Raw genomic sequence first — 24,816 nt, forward strand, 5'->3', positions numbered from 1 at the left:
AGAGAGAACAAAGACACCAAATAACAAAGACAACACCAGACTGAGGAAGAGGTGGATTCCTCTTCACCACACACATGAGGAGGCATTTCACGGTCAATCAGAACGATTCCACTCATGACCCAGACTGGCCTGTCCTCCACCCCAGGCTTGGCGTCAGCTGCCTGCTGGAAGGTCCTGGCAGGAGTCTCTTGTCCAGAGTGGTCTGGTTCTTTAGTCTGTTTCCACACAGTAACACATCCTGTGTAGCCTGTACCATCCCATAAACCTTCCCATTAGAAATGTCATGTGAATGCAACCGAGACACCCCGGAGCTGGCCATATGCCTGCCTGCTGTGTTATTATGTGCTTGATCGTGAGCTGTTTAGTCTCCACCTAGTGGCCAGGCATCATAAGACGGGGAAAAGGAAGGATGGTTCGGACTGCTTCGAGAGAAAGTTAGAACGTGCAGCTGTGCACTTGGTAGGCTGTTTCGGCAAATGCCAAATGCGGCAGCCCCTTGCCAGCTTAATCACTGTCATTTCAATCATGCCCAAGTTTCGCTCTTTAGGGGGCTGGGCTGAATTTCCACTCACAGGGGCTGGGCTGAATTTCCACTCACAGGTCTCAAGCCTGTGGGCTCCTCGGCGGCTTGCTGGGAGGACGGTTTTCCCTGGAATTCTGCCTTCTTTTGCTTTTGTACTGAGGTGGTCTTATTAAATCGACTCGCGGCCCTAACTGTACATACAAGGACTTAAAGACGACTCCTGTTTTTTCATAAGTCTACTTTCCTAGGAACTGAGTGAGAACATTACTCGACTCAAATGTTGTCCTGTTTTCTATTTACTCAAGTCATTCCAAGGTCTTTAAACGCTTCCTCATTAATTCCAGAGTCAAATCTACATCGCACAACTCTGGGAACAACAGTGTGAAACTCTGCACATCTTTGGGGAAATGGTGGCCTTTTAAATTAGGGAGCAGGGGATTCGGACTCAAGGCCAGGAGATGATCACTGAGGAAAAGAGCTTCTAGGGAGAGACGTGAGCTTTCAACCCTGCATGAGAAGAGATGGCAACACATTTTACTTTAGTGGGTCTGCGTCGTCATGGGGCATTGGGAGGCTGTTGTGAAAATCTCTGGCTGAACTCATGGCAAAGGGGTGGGGTCAGGGGAAGACGTCCTGAGGCCTAATGAGGACACAGGATGATTTGGTAGTTAACCCTCATTTTCTGCAAGACCGTTTTCCAGGACCCCCGCCATGGCCGAGTTAAGCACGTTACTCGCATTGGCTCAACTCTGTGACATCTTGGCAGTTTATGTTACAGACAAGAAAGAGTTAATAACTTCTCAAAGCTCTTACGAGGTGGGTAAGTTCAGAGCTGGGCCCTGCTGACCCCGGATCCTAGCCTCTCCATCACCTCAGTTTCCAACAGTCCGAAGGGCTGTCAGCTCGGTTAATTCAGACTGACAGCCCACTACTCCGGCATGTTTCTCTGGGTTATGGAAGACAGACAGCTATGAACACGACTATTAACCGTTCATTTAGCTTATCCCCCATATGGAAAGCTCCCTGGTTTATTAAGTGGATACCCCGGTATACCTCCAGACTAGCGTGATTTCTATTTAATCACAGTCAGCAATCCAATCATCCTGAAAGACAGCCCCTGTCCACTAGGGGTCTCTCATCCAAAGTGACGGTATATGTATTTGCAGCTGTGCAGGCGGGTACACGCGCTCCTGCCACGTGAACACAGGCGTTCTCCTTTGTTAGGAAGCCTAGCTGTTTGAGTTATGTCCAGCTGTGCATTTCCCGTTCTGACAGGCTGGCCGTGAAGACCATAGCACGGGGTTTCAAGCAGCATGGTCTTGCTCTTGATTTTTTTGCTTTATATAGGCAACGACACTAGTTCCAAACTCTTTGAAGCATTACTGAAAATAAAGTCTGCAATTTTCTCTAGAGACAGGGTCTCACTGGCCCCAAGTGTACAGTCCTCTTGCTTACTGGGATTATAGGTATGTGCCATCAGACCCAGCTTATATTGTTAGATTCCAAATACAAATATAAAATATAAAAACAGTTAAACAGTTTTTTTTTTCTGTATGGTGTTATGTATTGTATTTGTGGGTAAGTCGATTTTGTACATGATCAGCGAATTCTTTACCAATCAGCTATAGCCCTACCCCCGACATTTTTAAGATTGAAAGCCTGAAAGTTTCCGTTTGGCCCTGTGGGTTCCTTGAACTCTGTGCACACTGAAGGGAGATCTGGTGGCGATGGAGGCAGCTCCGTCCACTCCCTGCCTGAAGCCTCTGGCCCACCCCAGGGAACCTGCTTCCCACTGTCACAGACGACAGGTCTCCGGTTAATCGGGCGATACGTACCAAGACTGACGGCGACTTCGTCTAGGGAGATGGTGGTTTTCTCAGTGGATAAGGGGTAACTTGGATAGCGAGCGAGAAACTTCTGGCACAGTAGTCCCAAGCTTTTCTGCTTTCTGCTCGGCCTTTGCTTATCATAGTCATCCACGACACCGTCGCCAACGACGTCGAGCTACGGAGAGTGGACAGGAAGGGTGGGGAGAGACGCCAGGTTACCATCTTCACTGCTGATGTTGGAAAGCCCATTGGCAACATGGTCCCATATACACCATTCAAGATTCCGGCGAAAACAATAAAAATTAGAATGAAAAAACTTTTAAAAAAGAAGGGATTTATACATAGAGTCATCTTAAATATAAGTTCTGTGAGCTGAGAACCACCAGAAAGGGGAAAAACAAATACCAACTGAACCAGGATATATGGGATATATGAAACACAGTGATTGATGAGTTTAGTGTGCAGAATACACAACCATCTCCTAGAAATCAATATGAGAGAGAAAAACAACCCAGTACAAACCAACACATACAAACGGCCATCACAGAGAAGAGGAACAACCATGGCGGCCAGTGGTCACATAGAAAGAAGTTTAATCTTAGGAGCCACAGAAAGACACAGACCACCCGGTAACTTGACGGAGTGATAAGTGACAGCTTCAGCGACATGGATCAGTCAATGTCTCACATACCTCGTGGAAACGGGCAGGCGCTTGGGAATCCATGTGGCACCCACCACCCTGTGAATGGGTGCATGGCCAATGATGGTACTTTCACTAATGGTGAATACAATCATTCTTTGCAGGATCAATATGTGTTCCTGAAAGATTCTCTGCATAACCCTGGCTTTCCTGGAACTCGCTCTGTAGACCAGGCTGGCCTTGAACTCACAGAGATTGATCTGCCTCTACTTCCCGAGTGCTGGGATTAAGGACAGTGGCTGGTGTGTTATCCCAGGAAAACTGGCGCAGGGAGCACCACAGACCTCACCTTCTGGACATGGAAGCTGATGCACTCAGTCACACCCACTGGTGACCCCCTGAAGCTGGGATTCTTGTGGTTTTCAAAGCAAATAAAACACAGAAAGGAGGCCAGGGAAAAGAGCAGACGTACAAGAGGAAGGATGAACAGTTTCTGGCTCTGAGCACAAAGGAGTTGCTCTCCAAACTGCATGATCTGCATGCAGCCACACAGAGGAACCTCTGCCACGGCGGTGGCCTGTGGGGGAGATGAAACGCCCTTTGCTCTGTTAGCTTCAAGCTCTAAGTTGAGACATCTCCTTTTCTTTCCCAATTTCTATATTTTGGCAAATTTTACAACGTCAAAAAAATAATACACCAAAGAAGGGGAAAAATAGCTGAGAAGACTCTAATCTGGAAGTCATCTTTCTTGGGAGGTCTCAGAAAAAACGTGGGTGGGAGGGAAAATTACTGACTGTTAGGTCTTTTAAAAACAGTATGAAGATGCTGTTCACCGAGCAGATCTACGTCTTTGCGTGGTATGTAATTTAAAGATGGCCTAAGACCCTTCTGAGTTAAGAGTTGGGCATGTGGCTTGGTGGCAGAGGGTTTGCCCACTATGTATAAAGCCTTGGGCTGAATCACTAGCAGCTGTGGTGGTTTGAGTTACGAATGGCCCCCAGATCCTCATATATGTGAAGGCTTAGTCATCAGGGAGGGGCACTATTTGAAAAGGATTAGGAGGTGTGGCCTTGTTGGAGGAAGTGTGTCTCTGGGGGTGGGCTCTGAGGGTTCAAACCCACACCAGGTCCAGCGTCTTCCTCTTGGCCAGCGGATTGGCAGGCCAACAGCTGTCAGTTACTTCTTCAGAGCCATATACGCTGCCATGTTCCCCACTCTGATAATAATGGACTAAACCCCTGAAACTGTAAGCCAGCTCCAACTAAATGCTTTCTGTTATAAGAGTTGTCTCGGTCAAGGTGTCTCTTCACAGCAACACAACATTGTCTAAAACAGCAGAAACACCCCCCAACCCACACCCAACCAATCAGTCAACAACACAATAAAAGAACTCTCCCAACCAAAAACCTAAGCAAATAATTAAAGAAGTACATTAAATTAGTTTAACTTGAATAAAGTCCCCAACTAGCAAACAGAATAATAGAACTTTCCCAGTCAAAATTATTAAAATGAAAAATTCTCAACAGTGCTTAGAAAAAAAACCCCAAGTTTCCTTATTGAATCAAATTACTAATATGTTATTTTTTTAAATGCTGTCTTAAAAGGAAGAAAGAAATTAATTATGAAAAATAAGAATTAAAGAGAATATTCAGCTGTTAACCAAGTGATTCCATGTTTAACACTGTATGTGACTGGACAGGCATCCCATTTCTTTTAAATAATCTCGTAAATCTTTGAAGTCTCACAAGGCCTCCGAGCACAGCTAGTTAGTTACCTGCAACGAGTTCACAAACGCATCCTCTTTATTCTCAATGGGCCTGAACAGCTCCTTTTTCTTCTCCCGGTCTCTTATGTCGGGGCTGGCAGCGCTGATAAGCATCTTGAGGTTGGCTGTGGGCGTCCATGGCTCCACCTGCTGCTGCCTGTCGACCAGCTTTACCGGCGTGATGGGATTTCTTTCTGGAGTAAAGATTCTCTGCTTTGACAGATCAATTGGCTCATTTTTCATCGGAGTCTTTGGGGTCATCCTTGATCGATCAACAAATATATTTTCCTATTTAGAGAAAAGAGAACTTTCAGCGCGGTTAAGGAAGGGCAGGAGTCAGCTAAGAGTGCGGAGTTTGTTCCACTTCGACTTGGAAATCCAAACACATGATCAGGGAAAGAATCGGGACTGAGCTCCATGGGCACTGAGGGGTGACTCCAAGGAGACACCCATTATAGCTGCTACTCCCTTTACACATATTTCCCATGAAGTGTCAGTAAGAGAAATCACAAACGTATCTAACACCAACAGATGCTCATATAGCTGTAAATGAAGAATACCAGTTGACTTTTTTTTTTTGTTGTTCCTCAGGGCCATATTTTTTTATATTTTCAGACCCTACTTACAAGTTTGAATTTATCAGGAAAGAACAGCTATGTCTCTGGAGTTAGGTGTTCAAAAGCCACCAGTAACGGGACAAGTCAAAGGGACAGAAGCCAACAAGATACCAGCGTATGCTAACCTGAGAGCGGACGGCTGTTTTCTGAGCAGAGTTTCTCCAACCATTCAGTGAACGACCAGTTTTTCGTTTGTTTGTTTTGTTTTCTATTTCCTGAGTCCTACATACTGCTAAGCCACCTTTCCCTCATAGGACTAGCGTGGAATTCCCACAACATATGATTGACCATTTGAGTTTCTCACTTAAACCAACCGCCAGCCTCTGTAACAAGTGAGACCCTCAGCAAGTCATAAGCTGAGACGCCCCAAAGGCAGCATCAAATCGCTGGCACGGTTCCTAAGTGCTCAGGGCCAAGCTTTTGCTCTTCAACTTTTGCAATCTTGGAACAGATGGTAAAGCAGCACCTGCTCCCACACCATACTGCATGCATGCTGCCTTAGACGATGATAAGAAAGGGTTCAACGCACTGGCACAGGTGACCACTTCCTAAATATAACCCCAGCAGCACAGACACTGAGAAAAACAATGAATTAATGGGACCTCCTGATACTAGCTAAAAAGCTTCTTTAAAGCAAAGAACACGGTCAACAAGACAAAACGACAGCCTACAGAATGGGAAAAGATCTTCACCAACCCCACATCAGACAGGCCCGGTCTCCAAAATATACAAAGAATTCAAGAAATTGGTCATCAAAAGATCACATAATCCTATAAAAATAATGCAGTATAGCCCTAAACAGAGAACTCTCAACAGAGAAACCTAAAATGGTTGAAAGATACTTAAGGAAATGTTCAACATCCTTAGTCATCAGAGAAATGCAAATCAAAACAACTCTGAGATTCCATCTTTCACCTGTAAGAATGACCAAGATCAGAAACACTGATGACAACTTATGCTGGAGAGGCTGTGGGGAAAAGGGAACACTCCTGCACTGCTGGTGGGAATGCAAGCTGGTACAGTCACTTTAGATGTCAGTGTGGTGATTTCTCAGAAAAGTAGGAAACAACCTTCCCCAAGACCCAGTAATACCACTTTTGGGTATATACCTAAAGGATGCTCAATTGTACCACAAGGACACGTGCTCAACTATGTTCATAGCAGCTTTGTTTGTCATAGCCAAAACCTGGAAACAACCTAGATGCCCCTCATCTGAAGAATGGATAAAGAAAATGTGATACCTTTACACAATAGAGTACTATACAGCAGAAAAAAGTAACAACATCTTGAAATTTGCAGGAAAATGGATGGAGCTAGAAAACATCATTTTGAGTGAGGTAATCCAGACCCAGAAAGACAAATATCACATGTACTCACTCATAAGTGGCTTTTAGACATAGAGCAAAGAAAACCAGCCTCCAATTCACAATCCCAGAGAACCTAGACAACAATGAGACATACATGGATCTCACCTACATGGCAAGTAAAAAAAAGACAGGATCTCCTGAGTAAATTGGGAACATGGGGACCATGGGAGAGGGATGAAGGGGAGGAGAGAGGCAGGGAGGGAAGCAGAGAAAAATGCAGAGCTCAATAAAAATCAAAAATGGCAAGAATAACAACAACAAAGAAGGGTTCAAATGGAGAACATGATAAAAAAATAAAAAAGCATAGAGAGCCTGCATTTGGCTCCAACAAGTAACGGAAGCAGACATCTTTCTGATATTTTTTTTTCTATTATTTGAATCCAGAAAGATTTTTCCTCGAGTGGAATTCTCTTCCCGCCAACAGAGACTCACATATGGAAAAAGGGGAAAGAGTTCAACACGTCACACTTTTCCTGGACACGCATCTCCCATACTACCGCTACTGTACACTCCGGTTCTGGAGGACCAATAGCTACAATAGTCCTGTTCTAGAAAGAGGTAGATGACAGGGAAAAAATTGATGTTCGTGTTCCCAGGCCACCCGACGTTTGTCCCCTGGGTCAGCAGAAGCTGCCAGCTAGCTGCGGTGACACTCTGTTGTGCTGGGATGTGGCGGAAAGGTGAGGTGGAGGTGATGAAGTCTCACAGCTCAGTGGGCGGCAAACAAGCAACAATCCTGGTAGCAAGTCCCTGCTGGTGAGCCGTTCTGATGGTGCCTACAAATGAACCCTCAAGGGAAATGATGGAGCGTTTAATCCATGTCACACCCTGTTTCCTGGGCTTGTATCAATCTCTAATCCTTTGGTGAAGGTACTATTGTTTGTTCCAGTTAACATAACCACAGGTACAGAGGTTTAGCAAGCTGCTTCAAGTCATGTAGCAGCAGCCGCTGGGAAAAGCACAGCATGCAAAAGACAGCTGAGGACAGCTTCTGAAATGGTGCCTCTACAGATGAGCTTGTTCTGGGTGCAAATTAGAAGGAAACTACCTTCTAAGTTCCGGGAAAGGTGCCCAGTAGAACCTGGAGAGGCAGCACAAGGGAGTGGTTATATATGCAGGGTCTCAGGCTACTGGGCCACGTCCTCCTTCATGCCTCACTTATTCCCATTTATTCAACCTAAAGACGAAGCTCATAAAAATACCAGCTTCAAGGGTTCAGACTTGTTCACGAGTGCATATTGAACACACAACATAATTCAGCTATTATCTTTCTCCTTTTTTCCCATTCTCTCCCACACTGGCCCTGGCAGTTAGCTCTAATAAAACATAACACACTGCATTGTTCTTTAGCTTCCTAGATGGCTGGGGGACAATGGTCTGGTACCCCGTAAAGATTTGTCACTTCTAGTGTTTTAATAAAACGCTGATTGGCCAGTAGCCAGGCAGGAAGGATAGGTGGGGTAACCAGAACAGGAGAATTCTGGGAAGAGGAAAAGCTCAGTCTGCAGTCGTCACCCAGACACAGAGGAAGCAAGATGAGAATGCCTCAGTGATAAAAGATACCAAGCCACGTGGCTAACACAGACAAGAATTATGGGTTAATGTAAGATATAACAGTTAATAAGAAGCCTGAGCTAACAGGCCAACCGGTTTATACTTAATGTAGGCCTCTGTGTATTTCTTTGGGACTGAATGACTGCAGGATCAGGCAGAAAAGAAACCTTGGTCAACATTGGATGTTTGTCTTTGTCTCAATAATGAGTCTGCACTTGTGGAGGCCGGTCCCCCACATCATATTCGCTAGATGCCTTGCCCATTGCAGGCGCTGAATGAACACTGAGTCTTGCCAAAAGGTACCCTCAAGACACAAGGTGTGTCCTAGGCTTATGAGTAGACAGATTTACTCTCTTTCCCTTCCATTTCCAGGGTACGTGTCCATACAGGAATGAGTTCTTCAGTTTCTCCGTAGTGAGGGAGCAACTCAGGATGAGTAATCTCTTCATACACAGGTGCATTTTTGAAAATGCAGTTTATGTGAGACAGTCATAGTGAAGTTAGGTATGTGGTTGAGTTAGGGCTATAATCCACCTGTGCTGGCTAGTCTCACGTCAACTTGACACACACACACACACACACACACCACACACACACACACACACACACACACACACACACACCATCTGAAAGGAGGGAATCTCAACTGAGAAAATGCCTCCACAAGATCCAGCTGTAAGGCATTTTCTTAATTAGTGATTTACAAGGGAGGGCCCAGACTATTGTGGGTGGCGCCATCCCTGGGGTGGCAGTCCTGGGTTCTATAAGAAAGCAGACTGAGCAAGCCATGGGGAACAAGCCACTAAGCAGCCCCTCCATGGCCTCTGCATCAGCTCCTGCCTCCAGGTTCCTGCCCTGCTCAATTTCCAGTCCTGACCTCTTTCAACGACGAACAGCAATGTGGAACTGTGAGCCAATTAACCCTTCCTTCCCCAGCTTGCTTTTTGGTCATGGTTCTGTCGCAGCAATAGAAGCCCCAACTAAGACAACACCTCTATGCAAAAATTTAAAAATGGCACACAAATTGTGAAGTCCCAGATAGGCAAGAGATAGGTCAGGTATGATCTTTTTACACGGGTGCCACCTGTCTGTACTACCTTCTGGACAGTGTGTAGGCAGAACAAGGGATTAGAATAGTTCCAGATCTGGGTGTTCCTTCTTCTTGATTCCATGTTTCCATATATACACAAAACACGGGGTTCAGACTAACTGTCAAGACTTTCTAGTAATGTGCCTAGCTGTATGGTTGACACTAGATGTACCCAGCTCTCTTGAGGAATGAATGAGTCATCTCCCAGCTGCTGGAAGCCATGCCAACAGTACACGCCCTTGGCTGGATCGCTTTGGCTAAGGAGAGCCCATGAACCCGGGAACACACCCATTGCTGGGAGGCCACCAGTGAACTCCTACCAGTATGCAAAGATCTGGTCTTTTTGCCAGCTCAGGACTACTCGAAGGGGTTTGCCTTGAATTCCACGTAGTGTTATATCAGAATTCTATTGTGACTCAACTGCAGCTCAGTCTCTTGCCCTGTCCAATTTTGCTCTTTCCGCTCTCTTCCTTCCTTTGCTACAATCCTGGGTACCCACAAGTTTTCTGTATATCACACTCACGTGAGAGCTGCTAGCCAGGAATGTTGGACATCACTTAGGTCAGAGGATCCAGAGAAATGCAAGCCACGAATGCTCTTACAGCCGTCAGGTATAAAAGAAGGAACGAACCTGGGTTTATCTGCTACAAGGCTGCTGTGATACATCAAGGTAAAACACAGCTACCTGGGAAATGCTTTGCAAATGTTCACCACTGGTGTGGGAGGTCCTTCTGTCTATGCATTGCTTTTATTGGTTAATGAATAAAGGAACTGCTTTGGGCCTATAGCAGAGCTATAGGGGAATAGAGCTGGGCGGGGAAAACTAAACATAGTGCTGGGAGGAAGAAGGCAGAGTCAGAGAGATGTCATGGAGCTGCCAGAGTTAGACATGCTGAAGCTTTTCTGGTAAGCCACTGCCATGTGGCAATACACAGACTAATGGAGATGGGTTAAATTAATATGTAAGAGTTAGCCAATAAGAAGCTAGAGCTAGGGCTGGAGAAATGGCTCAGAGGTTAAGAGCACTGGCTGTTCTTCCAGAGGTCCTGAGTTCAATCCCCAGCAACCACATGGTGGTTCACAACCATCTGTAAGGAGATGTGGTGCCCTCTTTTGGCAGAACACTGTATACTTAATGAATAAATAAAATCTTTAAAAAAAAAGAAGAAGAAGAAGAAGCTAGAGCTAATAGGTCAAGCAGTGACTTAATTAGTACAGTTTCTGTGTGATTATTTTGGGTCGAAGCTAGCCAGGAACCAACAAGCAGCCCTCCATATGACACACCATTATTATTAATAAGTACCGGTACTATGGCTACATGGAAACATGCTGTATATTGCCACAGAAAAGGCTTGGAAGCTAAAAGACCTGAGTTCTCAACTTGGTTATGTCTCTCTATAGCCTTGATTATGCAATCTCAAGTCATGTATATGACTATCAGCTTTGCAAGACTCTTGATGGTGTTTGACTAACGTCTTCTCCAGTCCCATCTTCATACACAGCTCACACATGGTCCCATTGGCTTTCTTCAAACCTGTCCTCCATCACACTCAAACGCTTCCCTGAACATTGTAGAGCTCTGCCTGTGGAAACCCCGCCTGCTGCTCAGGGCTCACTGCAGAGACTCCATGTCAGGAACTGTCCCCTGGCTATGGGCCATCAACTCTCCTTCCAGCCAGAGCACATTTTTAGAAAGAACAGTCCACAGTGAGACCTTCTTCCTGTCATCTTCCAAGAGGTTCCCCATCCATTCGTCTGTTCTAATCCATGCTGCTCACTCAGATCACCTCTTGGCTGGCCATCAAACCGGTGAAGCCATCTTGCTTCTCGGCCCCACCGAAGCAGTAAGGGGGACAGTGAGTCTTGGCTCTATAAAATCTAGACGTCAGCTCCTGAGACACTGCGCATGTGGTCTTTGCTCTCTGTATTTCTGACAGCACCTTCTCAATCTCCCTCACTGGGTTTCCTTTTGTACCTTGCAAACTACACGAGTCCACATCCAGACCTCTATCTCTCCTCACTCTCAGGTTCACCCAGCCTCATACACGCGGCTTTAAAGGCAAACTATGTGCTCACAATTCGAAATTCAAGAATTCTAAATCAGCCAATCAGCTGATTCCTGCTATCTGTCTGCCTGTCACACAGGTGCAAGCATATTCTAAGCCGAATCTGCCATCTTCCTTGGCCACTCCCCAAAGTCGTTCAAGGCCTTTAAAGAAAACACACGGAAGCTTGTGGTGGTACGAGCCTGTTATTCTAGCCTCACACTTCTCCGGACTCAGGACTCAGCCTCTAGGGTGCTGGATTAGAGGAATGCACCATTCTCCCGCCTCAGCCTCTAGGGTGCTGGATTAGAGGCATGCACCGTCAGGTCCAGCATGCTTCTACTTCTTTACCCGTCGCCCTCTTCTCACATTCCAGGGCCTTAGCATGCATGTCCTCCAAGCCCAATGCATGCATCAGCCATTTCACCAAGTCCTCTTAATAGCTCCATCCTCTCTGCCCCCAAACTGTCCATCAATCAGGACACTGGTCAGTCTGTTTATTATGCCATAACCAAAAACAGTAAGGTCGGGCAATCATGCTACAAAAGTTCCTTTTTTCAAAACAAGTTTCTCTGAGAGTGATCAGGAGATGTGCGCATGCAGATCTGGACCAGAGTGTATGTCAAGGAAGAAGTCCTCTAAGGGACAAGCGATCCAGTGATGCCCTCACTGGTAACCCCCGAGGGATCTTCAGAAGGAATAGCTTTGCCTCCCTGGCTTTTGGCCACTCTGGATTTCTCAAACCTTTTTCAAAGGCTCAAACAAACCAAACCCAAAAACTCCCCCTGAAGCCTTCCAATGCCCATGCATGTGCTTCTTTGAGTTTAATCTAGTTGGCTACTTTTCCATCTGGGTATCTGAAAGCCTCTCACATAATCAAAGGGCAAGTTATGATCAGACTGCTACGATGTGGGATGTCCTTCTGTATGTGAGTTCCTTTTATTGGCTAATGAATAAAGCTGTTTTGGCCAATGGTTTAACAGAGTAAAGCCAGGTGAGAAATCCAAGCAGAGGTACAGAGAAAAAGAAGGCAGAGTCAGGTCAGATGCCAGCCAGCTGCTGAAGAAACAAGACATGCAGAAAACGAGGTAATGCCCAGTCTCGTGGCAGTACATAGACTAATAGAAATGGATTAAGTTAAGATGAAAGGAAAGAGCTAGCTAGAAATCTTAGCCAGTGTTGTAAATGATATAGTTTCTGTGTGATTATTCCAGTCGGGACGGCTGGGAGAGGAAACTACAGTTCCTATTTATACTCTCATTTTAATTCAGAACAACATGAAGAATGTATATGCTAGGCACGCTACAAAAACCCAACGAGCGAGGTGATTTTCACTGGCTCCAGTTCATAGAGGTAACCAGCAGACTAAGAAAGGTTAGGTGATATTAACCTTCCCTATCTTTAGCCTTCGGAACACAAATATTTGCTGGAAAACCTTAAAAATATGTTTATTTGGGGCCATGTAGCTAGTTAACGGCAGGGCAGGAAATCAAACTCGGGTCTCTGTGACTATACACCCCATGTTCCTATCATACTTAGGAAACTTCTTTTATGTAGCAATGGGGAGAGGACAAAGGGTCCCCCAATGTCCCCACAAAACCGCTCTATTCTCATCTCTTGCCTCCTCTCTGAGCTGAACCCCTGCTTATTCATTCCAGTTCAAATATTGTAACCGCTTTCCCAATCTGTTGAGTCATTTAGGTTTCTCTGAACCCCCATGAGGGTTCAACAGTACTGGCTGAGACAAACTGAGCGGGGAGTGAGCAGCCCTTGGGGAAGGTATCGGGCAAGTCATTGACCAGAAAGAGAATAGAGTACTGACTGGGCAGATTTTATATATTATTACACACACATACACCACATACACACACATATTCTCTCTCTCTCTCTCTCTCTCTCTCTCTCTCTCTCTCTCTCTCTCTCTCTCTCTCTCTCTCTCTCTCCAGAACCATCCTAATTACAAAGGAAAACAGAAAACCTGCCAAAACAAAATTTGGAATATATTCTTAAGGTCATACTCTTAGGTGATGTTTAAATCAGTAATGTTTTGGTATATATCTCCTCCTCTAACCAAAAAAAAAAAAAAGTATCATACGAAAGGATGTTCTTTGCCACCAGGCAGGTTCACTGTTGACCCTAACCTAAAACTAACGCCTGGAATCCAGAGAGGTTCAACGCCCAAGGAAGTTGCTACTATAGATGTATATTCAAGGTTCCTAAAACTGGTTTGCTGTACCTCTTTGCTTTTGTTTAAACAAATGCTCAGACTACACTGCTCTAGCTTTCCCGCAGGGCATCCACTGATGGGCACACCTGTGCCATCGCAGGCCAAGGTGACAGTGTAGACATTGCTACGGCCAGTTTAGTCGGTAACGTGTTCAAGACGCACAGACGTGCATCAGGGTAAGAGAAGCTGAAGGGCTGCTAACTGCTCAGAATAGCTAGTGAGGGCCAGGCACGTGGGCCCTGTATGGTAGGCAGACCACACTCTTGGCAGAACCTCTGTATAAGATTCACTAGGATGAGGTCGGTATTTCTCAGCATGTTAACATTAAATCTGGTACTAAGATTTCTAATTTCTGCAAAGCATTAGCTAAACTATCCTTGACAACTCTAAGCACTACACACTTGATTGCTGCACCCGGCATATCTTTGACTTTAGGATCTGGTTCCAACACTAGTGACTAGGTGCAGAACTGAAACAATGGTTCTTTAAAACCTCTTTTTTTAATGGTCACCAAAACCGTGCTGTGCATAAGATGAAAACCAGGCACCATCATCTAAAAGACGTTAGCGATCCAAGTGTTTATATGTACTTACCTTTTGTGCACTTTCGGCATCTTCAACGGCAAAATCCAGTCTGGCCTGTCTGGGGCTCATCAAGTCTTTTAGTGTTAAACAATTTACCTCCATCTGGAACACACAATTATATCAGAAAACGATTTCACATTTACCTCCCGCTCCAACAACAGAAATGCCATTTGTGAACATCCACTTGCTCGTCCCTAGAGCATTCCTGGGAATTTCCAGGAACGCAGACACCTTCCGACCCTCATTAAAAACTCACTGAACAAACGCTTAAAACATACTTAGAAGTCACAGAAAATCTGGGAAGAAGAAAAACTAATCAAACCAGTACTTCTTTACAAAAATCAACAGGCGAAAGAGTTACCACATTAAGGAGGGTGTTGGGCAAATGTCAGAAACTTACAGGGTCTCCCAGGTCAGTTAATTTTGGCGCAAAGAACTGGGAGGAATTCAACTTTGAGTGGGTTGAACTAGGGGGTAGACTGAAACCCGATCTCGAGACCAACCCGTCTGGGATGCACGCAAGCCCCTCCCCAGGCAGGCATCTAAGCACACCCCAAGTTGAACTCTTCCCATGGAACCCCCTAAATCGTGGGGAGGGACCAGTCTCCTTCATTCAGGGCTGCAGTCACCACCACCGCAGGGCCACTCGGATTCCGGACCAGTGGGATGGCAGCCCCGGGCGGGCGGGTAGCCCTTCTCCCCATTCCCGCCTCCCCATCCGCAGGGGCCGCACGCTTCCTTACTGCCGCTGTGCGATGGAGGCTTTCCGTCTCCGGGGACACCCGCAGCCACACGCGTGCGCGGGCAGGGCGTGCGTGGAGATCTCAGCGGCCGGCTGGCGACATGGACAGAGCCGGGCCAGACTCGCAGACAGCCAGCCCAGCCAGCTAGCCGCGTCTGTCCGTCCGTCCGTCCGTCCGTCCGGCAGCAGCGTTATCCTACCCGCCTTAGCCAAGCTCCAGCCCGGGACCGCGGTCCCCGCTAAAACACCTCCTCTGGCGCCTTGAGACTGAATTTGAGCAGTCACCAATGAGCGGCGGCCTCAGGGGCGGGGCCGACCAATGGCGCGGCGGCTCGGCCCAGAGCCCCGCCCCTCGCTGTCTTGGCGCTCGGCCCCGCGCCTTTCCCCTCCGCCCGCCCGCCCGCCCGCCCGCCGGATTGTAGTCGCCTCGCCCCCTCCCCCTTCCGGGTACCTGGAGGCGGTGACGCGGGAGCGATTCCCGCGGGGACGCGGGCGCGGACGCGGGAAGCCGGGGCGGGGCGGGGCGGGCCGGCGCGCTCTCCGCGGGGCGCCTTTTTGTTGTGCGACCCCGGACCCGCGCCCGTCCCCGCGGAGCAGATGGAGCCGGGGAAACGAGCCGCGGGCGCTGGATGCTGATCCTGCCGCCCTGCCCCCCAGCGACCTGCGGGCAGCGGAGTTGCCTGGACCTGCCAGGGCGGCTCCCTAGCACCCGGTGCCGGGTGACACGTGAACCCTGGTTACCACCTGGGCTGGGAGCAGATGGCACGCCCGTTAGTCCTGGGAACAAGCCTGGAAGCCACACCAAAAGGCTTTTTTTTTGGAAGGATTTCATGGTGTTTCCTTCTTAGAGCCTTACGAATGGCCGAGGAGGTGTCCTTAATTAGTTTTTCTTAAGCTTTCGGGCAAACAGTCAAGGATACCCCCGGAATACTGCCGATTTGTATGAGATGTTCGCTTCTTTGATTTCTTATTTAAAGTATGAACCTAAGGAAAGATGGCTGTTTCAGGCCTTCTTGAGAAACTCCTGTTTAGAGCCGTTTTGGATTTGCAGCAAAATGGAAACGATACTTTAAAGAGTTCACACGTCTAGTACCCAGTTTCTAGCATTTGCATAAATACAGGGCGTTTCTTAGAGTCACGATTTATTCAGGTTTTTTAGTTTACCTAATGCTTGTTTTCCTGTGCGAGGACATCGTTTTTGTTCATGTCTCCTAAACACGACAGTTTATTGTAATGATCTCCGCGTTTTCCACCAGTACTGGCATTTTGTAGGGTACCCTCAACTGGGATTTAGAATGGCCCTCTTTAACTCATGCTTACCAATCCCCCACCCCCAGTAATTTTACTGTGAAATTATCATTCTCATTATCCTTTCTTAGCCTTTGCTCTCCAATATGTACATTGAACCATCAGCAGAATTCAAAACGTTCAGTCAAGTCCTGCACATTTTTGTTCCAGGCTGCTGGTAAATACAGCCTAAAAATGGCCACCGGGCCATATCTTAGACAAGACCAGAAAGCATTTAAAACCATCAGCACGGACAAATAAACAGTAGCAAAAAATATTTATCTGGCAAATAACACTTTGAAGACTAGAAGGGATGGTTCAGGCAAAAAAGTGCTTGCTATGCAGAAAGGGTTTGCCTTTGATTCCTGGTACAAATATTACCAAGCTGGGTGCGGTGGCGCCCGTTTGTAATCCCAGCATCAGGCAGATAGGGACTGATTCCTGGGGCTTGTGGGCTAGCCAGTCTAGGCTAATCAGTGAGCTTCAGATAAAGGAAAGACCCTGTGTCCAAAACAAGGTGGGGGGTGGGGAAAAGGCTTAATCCCCCAGTGCTTGCTGAACAAGCAAGAGGACAGAGTCAGGATTCCTGGTGCCCATTTAAAAAGCTGAGGGTGGAGTGTTCTGTAACCTAGGCTGCGGAGACCCGCTGATTCCACATGCTCACTGCCCAGTCAAGCTACCTAGTTGATGAACTTCAGTCTCTGGATGAAAAAAATGCATTGATGAGTAAGTAAATAAAATGAAGAGAGATATTGAAAAAAGACATCCAATGTCTACCTCAGGTCTGGCGTTTCTACATACATCTCCCAATCACTCTCACACATATACACACACACGGTGGCTAGAGAGATGATTTAGGCAGGCTTTAAAAGCATTTGCTGCTCTTGCAGAAGATGGGAATTTGGTTTCCAGCATCCAAGCTGGGCAACTCATAGTCCTAGGGCAATGGCTGCTCTTACAGGATTCCATGGGCCCCTGCGTTCGTGTACATGTAACACCTCTCTCTGCACACACACATTAAAAGTAAATCTTAAAAATAAAACCCAGGTGAATGGTTTCTAAGAAGCACGTAGGTTGTCCTCTGACCCCCACACAAGAGCATAACTGTGCATACATGTGCTTTGGGGACACACGCATGCACACACACACCAAAATAAATGAAAATTTGATCTGAAATCTATCCTGTAGATCGATAGAGGAGCATTGGGAAGTGTAAGGGGGTAAAACTGGAGCTTCCTGCAGTTTTTTTTTCTCCTCAGGTAGATGCAGAGAATGTACATAAGAAAATGCATTATTTATGACTAGTAGTTTTCTGTGACTGCTACAATTAATTAACCACAAAATGACTGACTTAAGAGAACAGAAGTTTGCTGGGCAGTGGTGGCGCAAACCTTTAATCCCAGCACTTGGGAGGCAGAGGCAGGTGGATCTCTGTGAGTTCGAGGCCGGCCTGGTCTACAGAGTGAGTTCCAGAACAGTCAGGACCACACAGAGAAAGCCTGCTTCAAAAAACCCAAACCAAAACAACAACAAAAAACCCCAGAAGTTCATACCTATCACACATATAAATATTATATAACTATTTTAATTATCACATGAATAAAAAGGTTATCTAAATAAGGTAATGCCCATGGGTTCCAGAGTTTATGATAGGAATATACATTTTGATGGGGTATTGTTCAGAATCTATACACCGAAAACCCAAAGCCCATATAGAATTGAAACAATTAAAATCCATTTATTTTTCCAATGTCTCAAAACTCATGTGCTTATTTCATTGCGATTAAACAGTGTTGAAAAACAAAACAAAACAAAAGAGCCGGGCGGTGGTGGCACACTCCTTTAATCCCAGCACTCGGGAGGCAGAGGCACGTGGATCTCTGTGAGTTTGAGGCCAGTCTGGTCTACCCAGGACAGGCTCCAAAGCTACAGAGAAACCCTGTCTCAAAAAACAAAAAAACAAACACACGAAAGAAAGAAAGAAAGAAAGAAAGAAAGAAAGAAAGAAAGAAAGAGAAGTCCTCTATCAGGTTCAATCCAATAGGGGCCTCTACTGAGTTAAGAAAAATTCGCTATGTACTTTTAGACACTTGTATTTGTAAATAAGAATGATCTTAGATTTGGAGAAAAATTGGAAAAAAAGTCATAATTTGATAGCCATGTTCAAAGATATCAAACACTTATTAAAATGGATCCCTTTAAGTTCTAGAATCCTCACCCTACCAGTGTCTCAGATGGGAAGTAGGCTGTGACAGCCCCTACATATGGTTTCTGCGTGTGTCCTGAACTTCCTTGTAGGCTGAGAGCTCCAGGAAGCTGGACTTATACGGTAGCCTCGGGGATCCAAAATAAGTCTCAGCTGGCAACGTGGACCGCCTATCATGGTGCAAGAAGGAAGAGAACATAGATGCTGTAATACTTTTCTAGCTGCAGTAGGTCAGAGTTCGTCCATATTCCAGGAGAGAGGACACACACACTCTTCCTGACCATGGAAGAGGTATTGAGGAACCCGGGGTCGTTTTAAAAATGGCCACATCAGCTTTGAAGGGTCACTGACTAAGAGTGGCCTCGGATCCCGTGTCGGGCATCAGTCCCCAGCTAACCAGGATGTACTATGCTGAGTTTGTAGTTCTCAACCTTGTGTATGCTTCAGCCTCGCTTCAGGGGATTCCAGCGCTTGAATCCCACACCCCAGTACCCCTCATCCGCTTGATTTTGTGCTGGACTCGAGGATCGAGTATTTTAAAACGCTCGGTGCTCTCGTGTCCGCATCCCGCCAGCTGCACGCTTCTTCGTCGGCTCCCGTGGGTTCTTCGGACTCTCCGTGGTTCAGAAGTGGGACCCACAGATCCCACCAGTGGCAAAGGTAGGTCGATATGCTTACTCCGAAGCAGATGCAGAGGTTTTGAGCACTGGGGCCTTCTGTCTCGTGGATGAAAGAGCCGCGGTTGTGAATAAAAAACTTTGATGAACTTTGAAGAGCGTGAGAGAGGGTGAGAGGGCTGGGAGAGCCGTGTCTGGCAGACTTCCTGTAGACGATGCCTGATATTCCGCTGTCACACAGCTTTCTCTAATCCAGCAGGTCTCACCCTTCCTAATGTCTCGCCCCTTTAATACTGTCCCTCTTGAGGTGACTCCCAAGCGTATAATTATTTTTGTTGCTACTTTATAAATGTAATTTTGCTGCTGCTATGTCTAGTAGTGGAAATACCCGAACTTTCCGACGGTCTTAGGCAACCCCTGTGAAGACCCAAAGGGGTCTCCACCCCACTGGCTCAGAACTGCTGCCTTCTTTTCCAAACTTGCAAGTCATCTTTTACTGTGTTTAGATTCCTACTATCAAGATTTTCAGAGACACGGTATTAATCACGTTCCAGGGAAAGAATACCTGTAGGAAAATAGGATTCATGGGGGTCGGCTCTAGAACAAGATGGTCCCAGTTGTCCAGTCAACGACTGGGCTTCCTCTGATAGTTTCCTCTTCTTTTACTGCCAGGGGCAATGGAATTAAAAGGCTTTTAATGTGGCATCTGCACTCCAAAGGACAGGTTCAGGTTTCTGGTAAGAGAAAGATGGCTTTGCGTCTTGGCACTTCTCAAACCTCGCTTAATGGATCTGTATAATAGCTCCCCCTTTCTCCACTCTGCCCTGGTATGAGGGATTAAACCCAGGGCCCTCATGCCTGTTGATAAACCCTCCACCACTGAGCTACACCACCAGCCCTTCATGTCTGACACCTATTATTCACTGTGTTTTATTTTGTGCATATGGGTGTTTTGCTTGCGTGTATGTTTCTGTACCTCTTGTGTGCCTGGTGTCTTAGAGTCCAGAAGAGGCATTGGACCCGTTGGAGCTAGAGTTACATTTAGTTATGAGCCACCATAGGGCTGCTGGGAATTGAACCGAGGTTCTCTGGACCAGTAGCCAGTGCTCTTAATCACTGAGTCATCTCTCCAGGCCCAACATTTTGATTTAAAGACAGGGTCTTGCTAAGTGGCCCAAGTTGGACATGAATTCATTTTATAGCCTGGGCAGCCTTGAAATGGTGGCCTGCCTGTTTTACCTTCTGGGATAGCTGAGTGACAGATCTTCATCGCCAGCCTTGGCTAACTGTTCTTCTTAAACTGAAAATGGCTGTTTGAAGTAGCCTTTGTGCGGGGCACGGTGGCTCACGTCGTTCATCCCAGCACTTGGGGGGCAGACATAAGCCTGGTCTACATAGCAAGCTCCAGGTCAGCTGGGGCTACACAGTGAGAAGCTGTCTTAAAAAAAAAAATAAAGGCCATTGTCACCAGCCACTCATGGATCTGAGAACCTGGTGCATTCGCTTCTCTAACAAGAAGCAGGTTAGAGAAGGCAAACATTTGCTTCTGACTGATTGTGAGCAACGTAAGGAGCGTACATGCGTCCCTGACTGGCTCATGACAGTGCAAAGAAAACCATAGCAAAGGGCAGATATGGCTCCCATCCTCAATGGTTTCTGGATATCCAGGTGTGCCAAGGGAGGCGCCCCCACTGTGAATGCAGGTCCTATAGGGCACAGAAGAATTCATTTGTTGTCATCTGCGGACTCCTGTGATCATTAGCACAATGGAACAAGGCCAGTTTTCTTAGTAATATAACGTGCACTCTCATGATGTGCAAACCTATTTGGGATGTATACGTGTGCATTGATATCTATTGCTGTGTACTCAAGGAAGGATGGGAAGAGATTTTGCTGGAACTCGATCTAGATTGGATGACTGGAGGTGGACCTTTCTGTCCTGCCATCCAGTTCCCAAATAACAACAGAGACTTAATATTAAGTATAAAAGCTTGGCCAATAGCTTAGGCTTATTTTTCAGCTAGCTCTTATAACTTAAATGATCCTGTTCCTATTAATCTATTTGTTACCCTGAGGCTTGTTTACCTCACGTACACACTTCCTATCCTGCTTGCTCTATATCTCATGGCGTCTCCCCTGACCCCCAAGACTCTACCTCTCTTGTCCCCAGTGTTCTCCTAGTTTGGTTCTCCTGTCTAACCTTATCCTGTCTAGCTACAGGTCAGTTAGCTTCTTTATTAAACCAGTTGCAGTGACATCTTTTCCCACACTGTAAAGGAATATTCCACAGACGACTTGGAATTGAGTGGTTATGGGACTAGTGGAGGAATGGGTGTGTATACTGAGCCCTCTTTTACGTCAAGCATCATTAACATTGCAAGCTTGAGCACTGAGTTTGGAGTCTCCACCCTGGGTAGTAACAGGAGACTGACTGCTGCCCTGGAACTGAGAGTCTGGAAAAAATAATCAATCAACTTCCTTTGAATATTCAGTCTTATCAAGAAAGTCAAGAATTTCGTTTGAAAAGAAGAGGTACTTGTATTTGAGATCAAGGTTGGCCATGAACTTCATCATGGAACAGTTGGTGTTGCCTGCCTAGGCCTGAGTTTCTTCTACAAATGGCAGGCTAATTTGGAAGACCCTTAAAAAGTCTGAAATGTTTTTTTTCAATTCTAAATATTTCTTGAACACTTAGTTTAGTTTCTGAAACCGCTTACTACTTCTTAAAATTATTTCTAGTTACTTGGTGAGGGATATGTGAGGCTATTACTAGAATCAGAGTTTTTATTTCTCTATTTGATTAATTGGAATACATCTACACTCATTAACTTACTTTATGTATATTCATGTACACATATCTTTATTAATAGCATAACTGTAGCACAAATTCTAATTGTTCTTAATAAAATTAGGGGGTGAAAGCTGAGAGTTGAGAGAAACAGTGCAGCCGATCACTAGCGAGACCTTTTACCTCTCCTGAATCCTCAGACCAAGGGCAACCCCGTCCTCCTCAGACTCCCTCTCAAGACTGCATTCTCTGACTGACTGCTTCAGACTGCACCTCCAAACTGCATCTCCAGATTGCATCTGGGCTCCTGTCTCCTCCCACCTTGTATTCCTATCTCTGCTCGGCCACAGCCCTTCCTGTCTCCTCCTCCCTGGCGCTGGGATTAAAGATGTAGGACTCCTTCTCAAGTGCTGGGATTAAAGGTGTGTGTCACCACTGCCTGGCCTTTAGTGGCTTAGCTCTGCACTCTGATCTTCAGGTAAGCTTTATTTATTAAAACACAAACAAAATGTCACTACATTAAGCTGTTAAAAAATCAGACCAGATACTGTGTGACTTTCTTGCTTCTCAGTTTAAAATTAAATGCCTCAGTGTAACATTTTATTACGCATAAAGTGTATTACTTAGTAGCATTCAATTATCATAATACTTTGTAGGACCAAATCAGAATATTTCATTGTGTGGCAGAAAGATGAGTTTATAGTAAGGGAGAAAAGAATGGGGAATTAACTTCATTTTAAATATGAGAGATATTGTCTATTCTTTTTAAAGTATGTACATAACTGCTTTATATGACATTGTATAATGAGCACTTACATGTGCTACATATTAGATACTAAGTCTATAAAGTAAATTATAGAAATGAAAATGCATGCATGATCTATAGTAACACTACAACTTCCTTTTTTTCTGTTTTTATTATTATTTACTTATTTTACAACCTGCCCAGTTTCCTCTCCCTCCTCTCCTCCCATTCCCTCACACTACCTCTACTCTCCCCACCCCCTCAATGCACTCCTCCTCCGTTTTTATTCACAAAGGGGCATGCCTCCTATGGGTATCATGGCATATCAAGTTCTGGTAAGACTAAGCGCCTCCCCTTGTATTTAGGCCAGGCAAAACAATCCAGTATGAAGAATAGGTTCCTAAGAGCCAGCCAAAGCATTCGGGATAGCCACTGCTCCCACTGTTAGGAGTCCCACAAATAGACCAAGCTATATAACTGTCACATATCCATAGAGTGCTTAGGTTGGTCCCATGCAGGCTCCCTGGTTGTTGGTTCAGACTCTGTGAGTTCCCATGGGTCAGGTTAGTTGTTTCTAAGGGTTTTCTTGTGATGTCCTTGACCCCTCCGGCTCCTATGATCCTTCCTCTTTTTAGTGGGATTCCCTGTTCTCAACCTAATGATTAGCTATGGGTCTCTGTATCTGTTTCCATTAGTTACAGAATGTAGGCTCTCTGATGTCAATTGGGGCCGTCACCAATCTGATCACAGGATGGCGAGTTCAGGCTGTGTATCCACTATTGCTCTTAGTTGGGATCATTCTTGTAGATTTGTGGGCGTTTCCCTTGCATCAGGTTTCTACCTACAGTACAGCTTTCTTCAGCGTGGTTTTGATTCACCCTTCATTTCCCTCTCCAAGTCCGCCATCTTCCCTATATGTCCCCATCTCATGTCCACCTCTCACATCCCTCCCAACCTCCCTCCCTCCCTTTTCCCTCCCTCCCTTTTCCCTCCCTCTCTCCCTCCCTTTTCCCTCCCTCCCTTTTCCCTCCCTCTCTCCCTCCCTTTCCCCTCCCTCTCTCCTTCCCTTCTTACCGCCCTCCCTCCCTTTCCCTCCCTCCCTCCATCCATTTTTCCCTCCCTCCCTCCATCCATTTTTCCCTCCCTCCTTCCCTCCCTCCCTTTTCCCTCCCTCCATCCCTTTTTCCCTCCCTCCTTCCCTCCCTCCCTCCCTTTTCCCTCCCTCCCTCCCTCCCTTTTTCCCTCCCTCCTTCCCTCCCTTCTTACCGCCCTCCCTCCCTCCTTCCCTCCCTTCTTACCGCCCTCCCTCCCTCCCTCCTTCCCTCCCTTCTTACCGCCCTCCCTCCCTCCCTCCTTCCCTCCCTTCTTACCGCCCTCCCTCCCTCCCTTCCTCCCTCTTTCCCTCCTTTCTTCCCTTCCTTTTTTCCTTCCTTTCTTTTTCCTACTTCCCTTCAAGTTTATTTGGTGCTGCCCATATTTGTATGGCTATGAGGTCATCCACTTAGGCCTGGGAAACCCATCAGTGACCACACCCCCAAAGACGAATAGTTCCTCTCCCCTGCCACTACCATCTGCCAATCACTCCCCAGTCAGAGGTGAGGCTTGAGAGTTCTTCCTCCGTCTTTATGGGACTTTTGACCGGCTTGAACGTGTTCTGTTGAACAGGTAATCAATGCTGCTGTAAATTCATGAGTGCAACAGCCATGTTCCATGCAGAAGACAGCATTTAGAGGCCTCTTTCTTTCTTCCTCCTCTGCCAAAATGTTCCCTGATCCTTTGTTTTGAGGAAGGGAGAAGGACGGCTGGAGGGTCACTCCATCATTTGTTAGGCTTTTCTACCTTGGGGCAAAACTACAGAGGTGATGTATTGGTCCCAAGTGGATAGATCATAGTCCCGATTCTCATCACACCATCTATCTTGTTAGGGTTATTATTGCTGTGATCACACTCTATGGCAAAAAGCAAGCTGGAGAAGAAAGGGTTTATTTCAGCTTATCGGTCCACATCACACTCTATCAGTGAGAGAAACTGGATTAGGAACTCAAACAAGGCAGGAACCTGGAGGCAGGGACTGATGCAGGGGCCATGCGGGAGTGCTGCTTACTGACTTGCTCCTCGTGGCTTGCTCAGTCTCCTCCCAAGACCTCCAGGCTGGGGTGGCATTGGTTACAGTGAATCAGACCCTCCCAC

The 24,816-nt window shown here is 46.3% G+C and overlaps 1 protein-coding gene across 2 annotated transcripts in view; it reads right to left on the reverse strand.

Moving 5' to 3' along the window:
* E2f7 (E2F transcription factor 7) overlaps positions 1 to 15,149 on the reverse strand; it is a 35,178-nt gene extending 20,029 nt beyond the window's left edge. The window contains exons 1-4 of one of the 2 annotated variants that reach the window (XM_075954515.1): positions 14,985 to 15,149; positions 14,251 to 14,343; positions 4,767 to 5,045; positions 2,359 to 2,527 (exon numbers count right to left, since the gene is read on the reverse strand). In XM_075954515.1, coding sequence (XP_075810630.1) covers positions 2,359 to 2,527; positions 4,767 to 5,045; positions 14,251 to 14,343 — 541 coding nt within the window. In that variant the 5' untranslated portion in view covers positions 14,985 to 15,149. The other variant, XM_075954513.1, reaches the window with a different exon arrangement.
* Between the last annotated feature and the right edge of the window lie 9,667 nt (positions 15,150 to 24,816).

This window comes from Microtus pennsylvanicus, chromosome 20 (assembly GCF_037038515.1).
Source record: "Microtus pennsylvanicus isolate mMicPen1 chromosome 20, mMicPen1.hap1, whole genome shotgun sequence".
NCBI classification, from domain to species: domain Eukaryota; kingdom Metazoa; phylum Chordata; class Mammalia; order Rodentia; family Cricetidae; genus Microtus; species Microtus pennsylvanicus.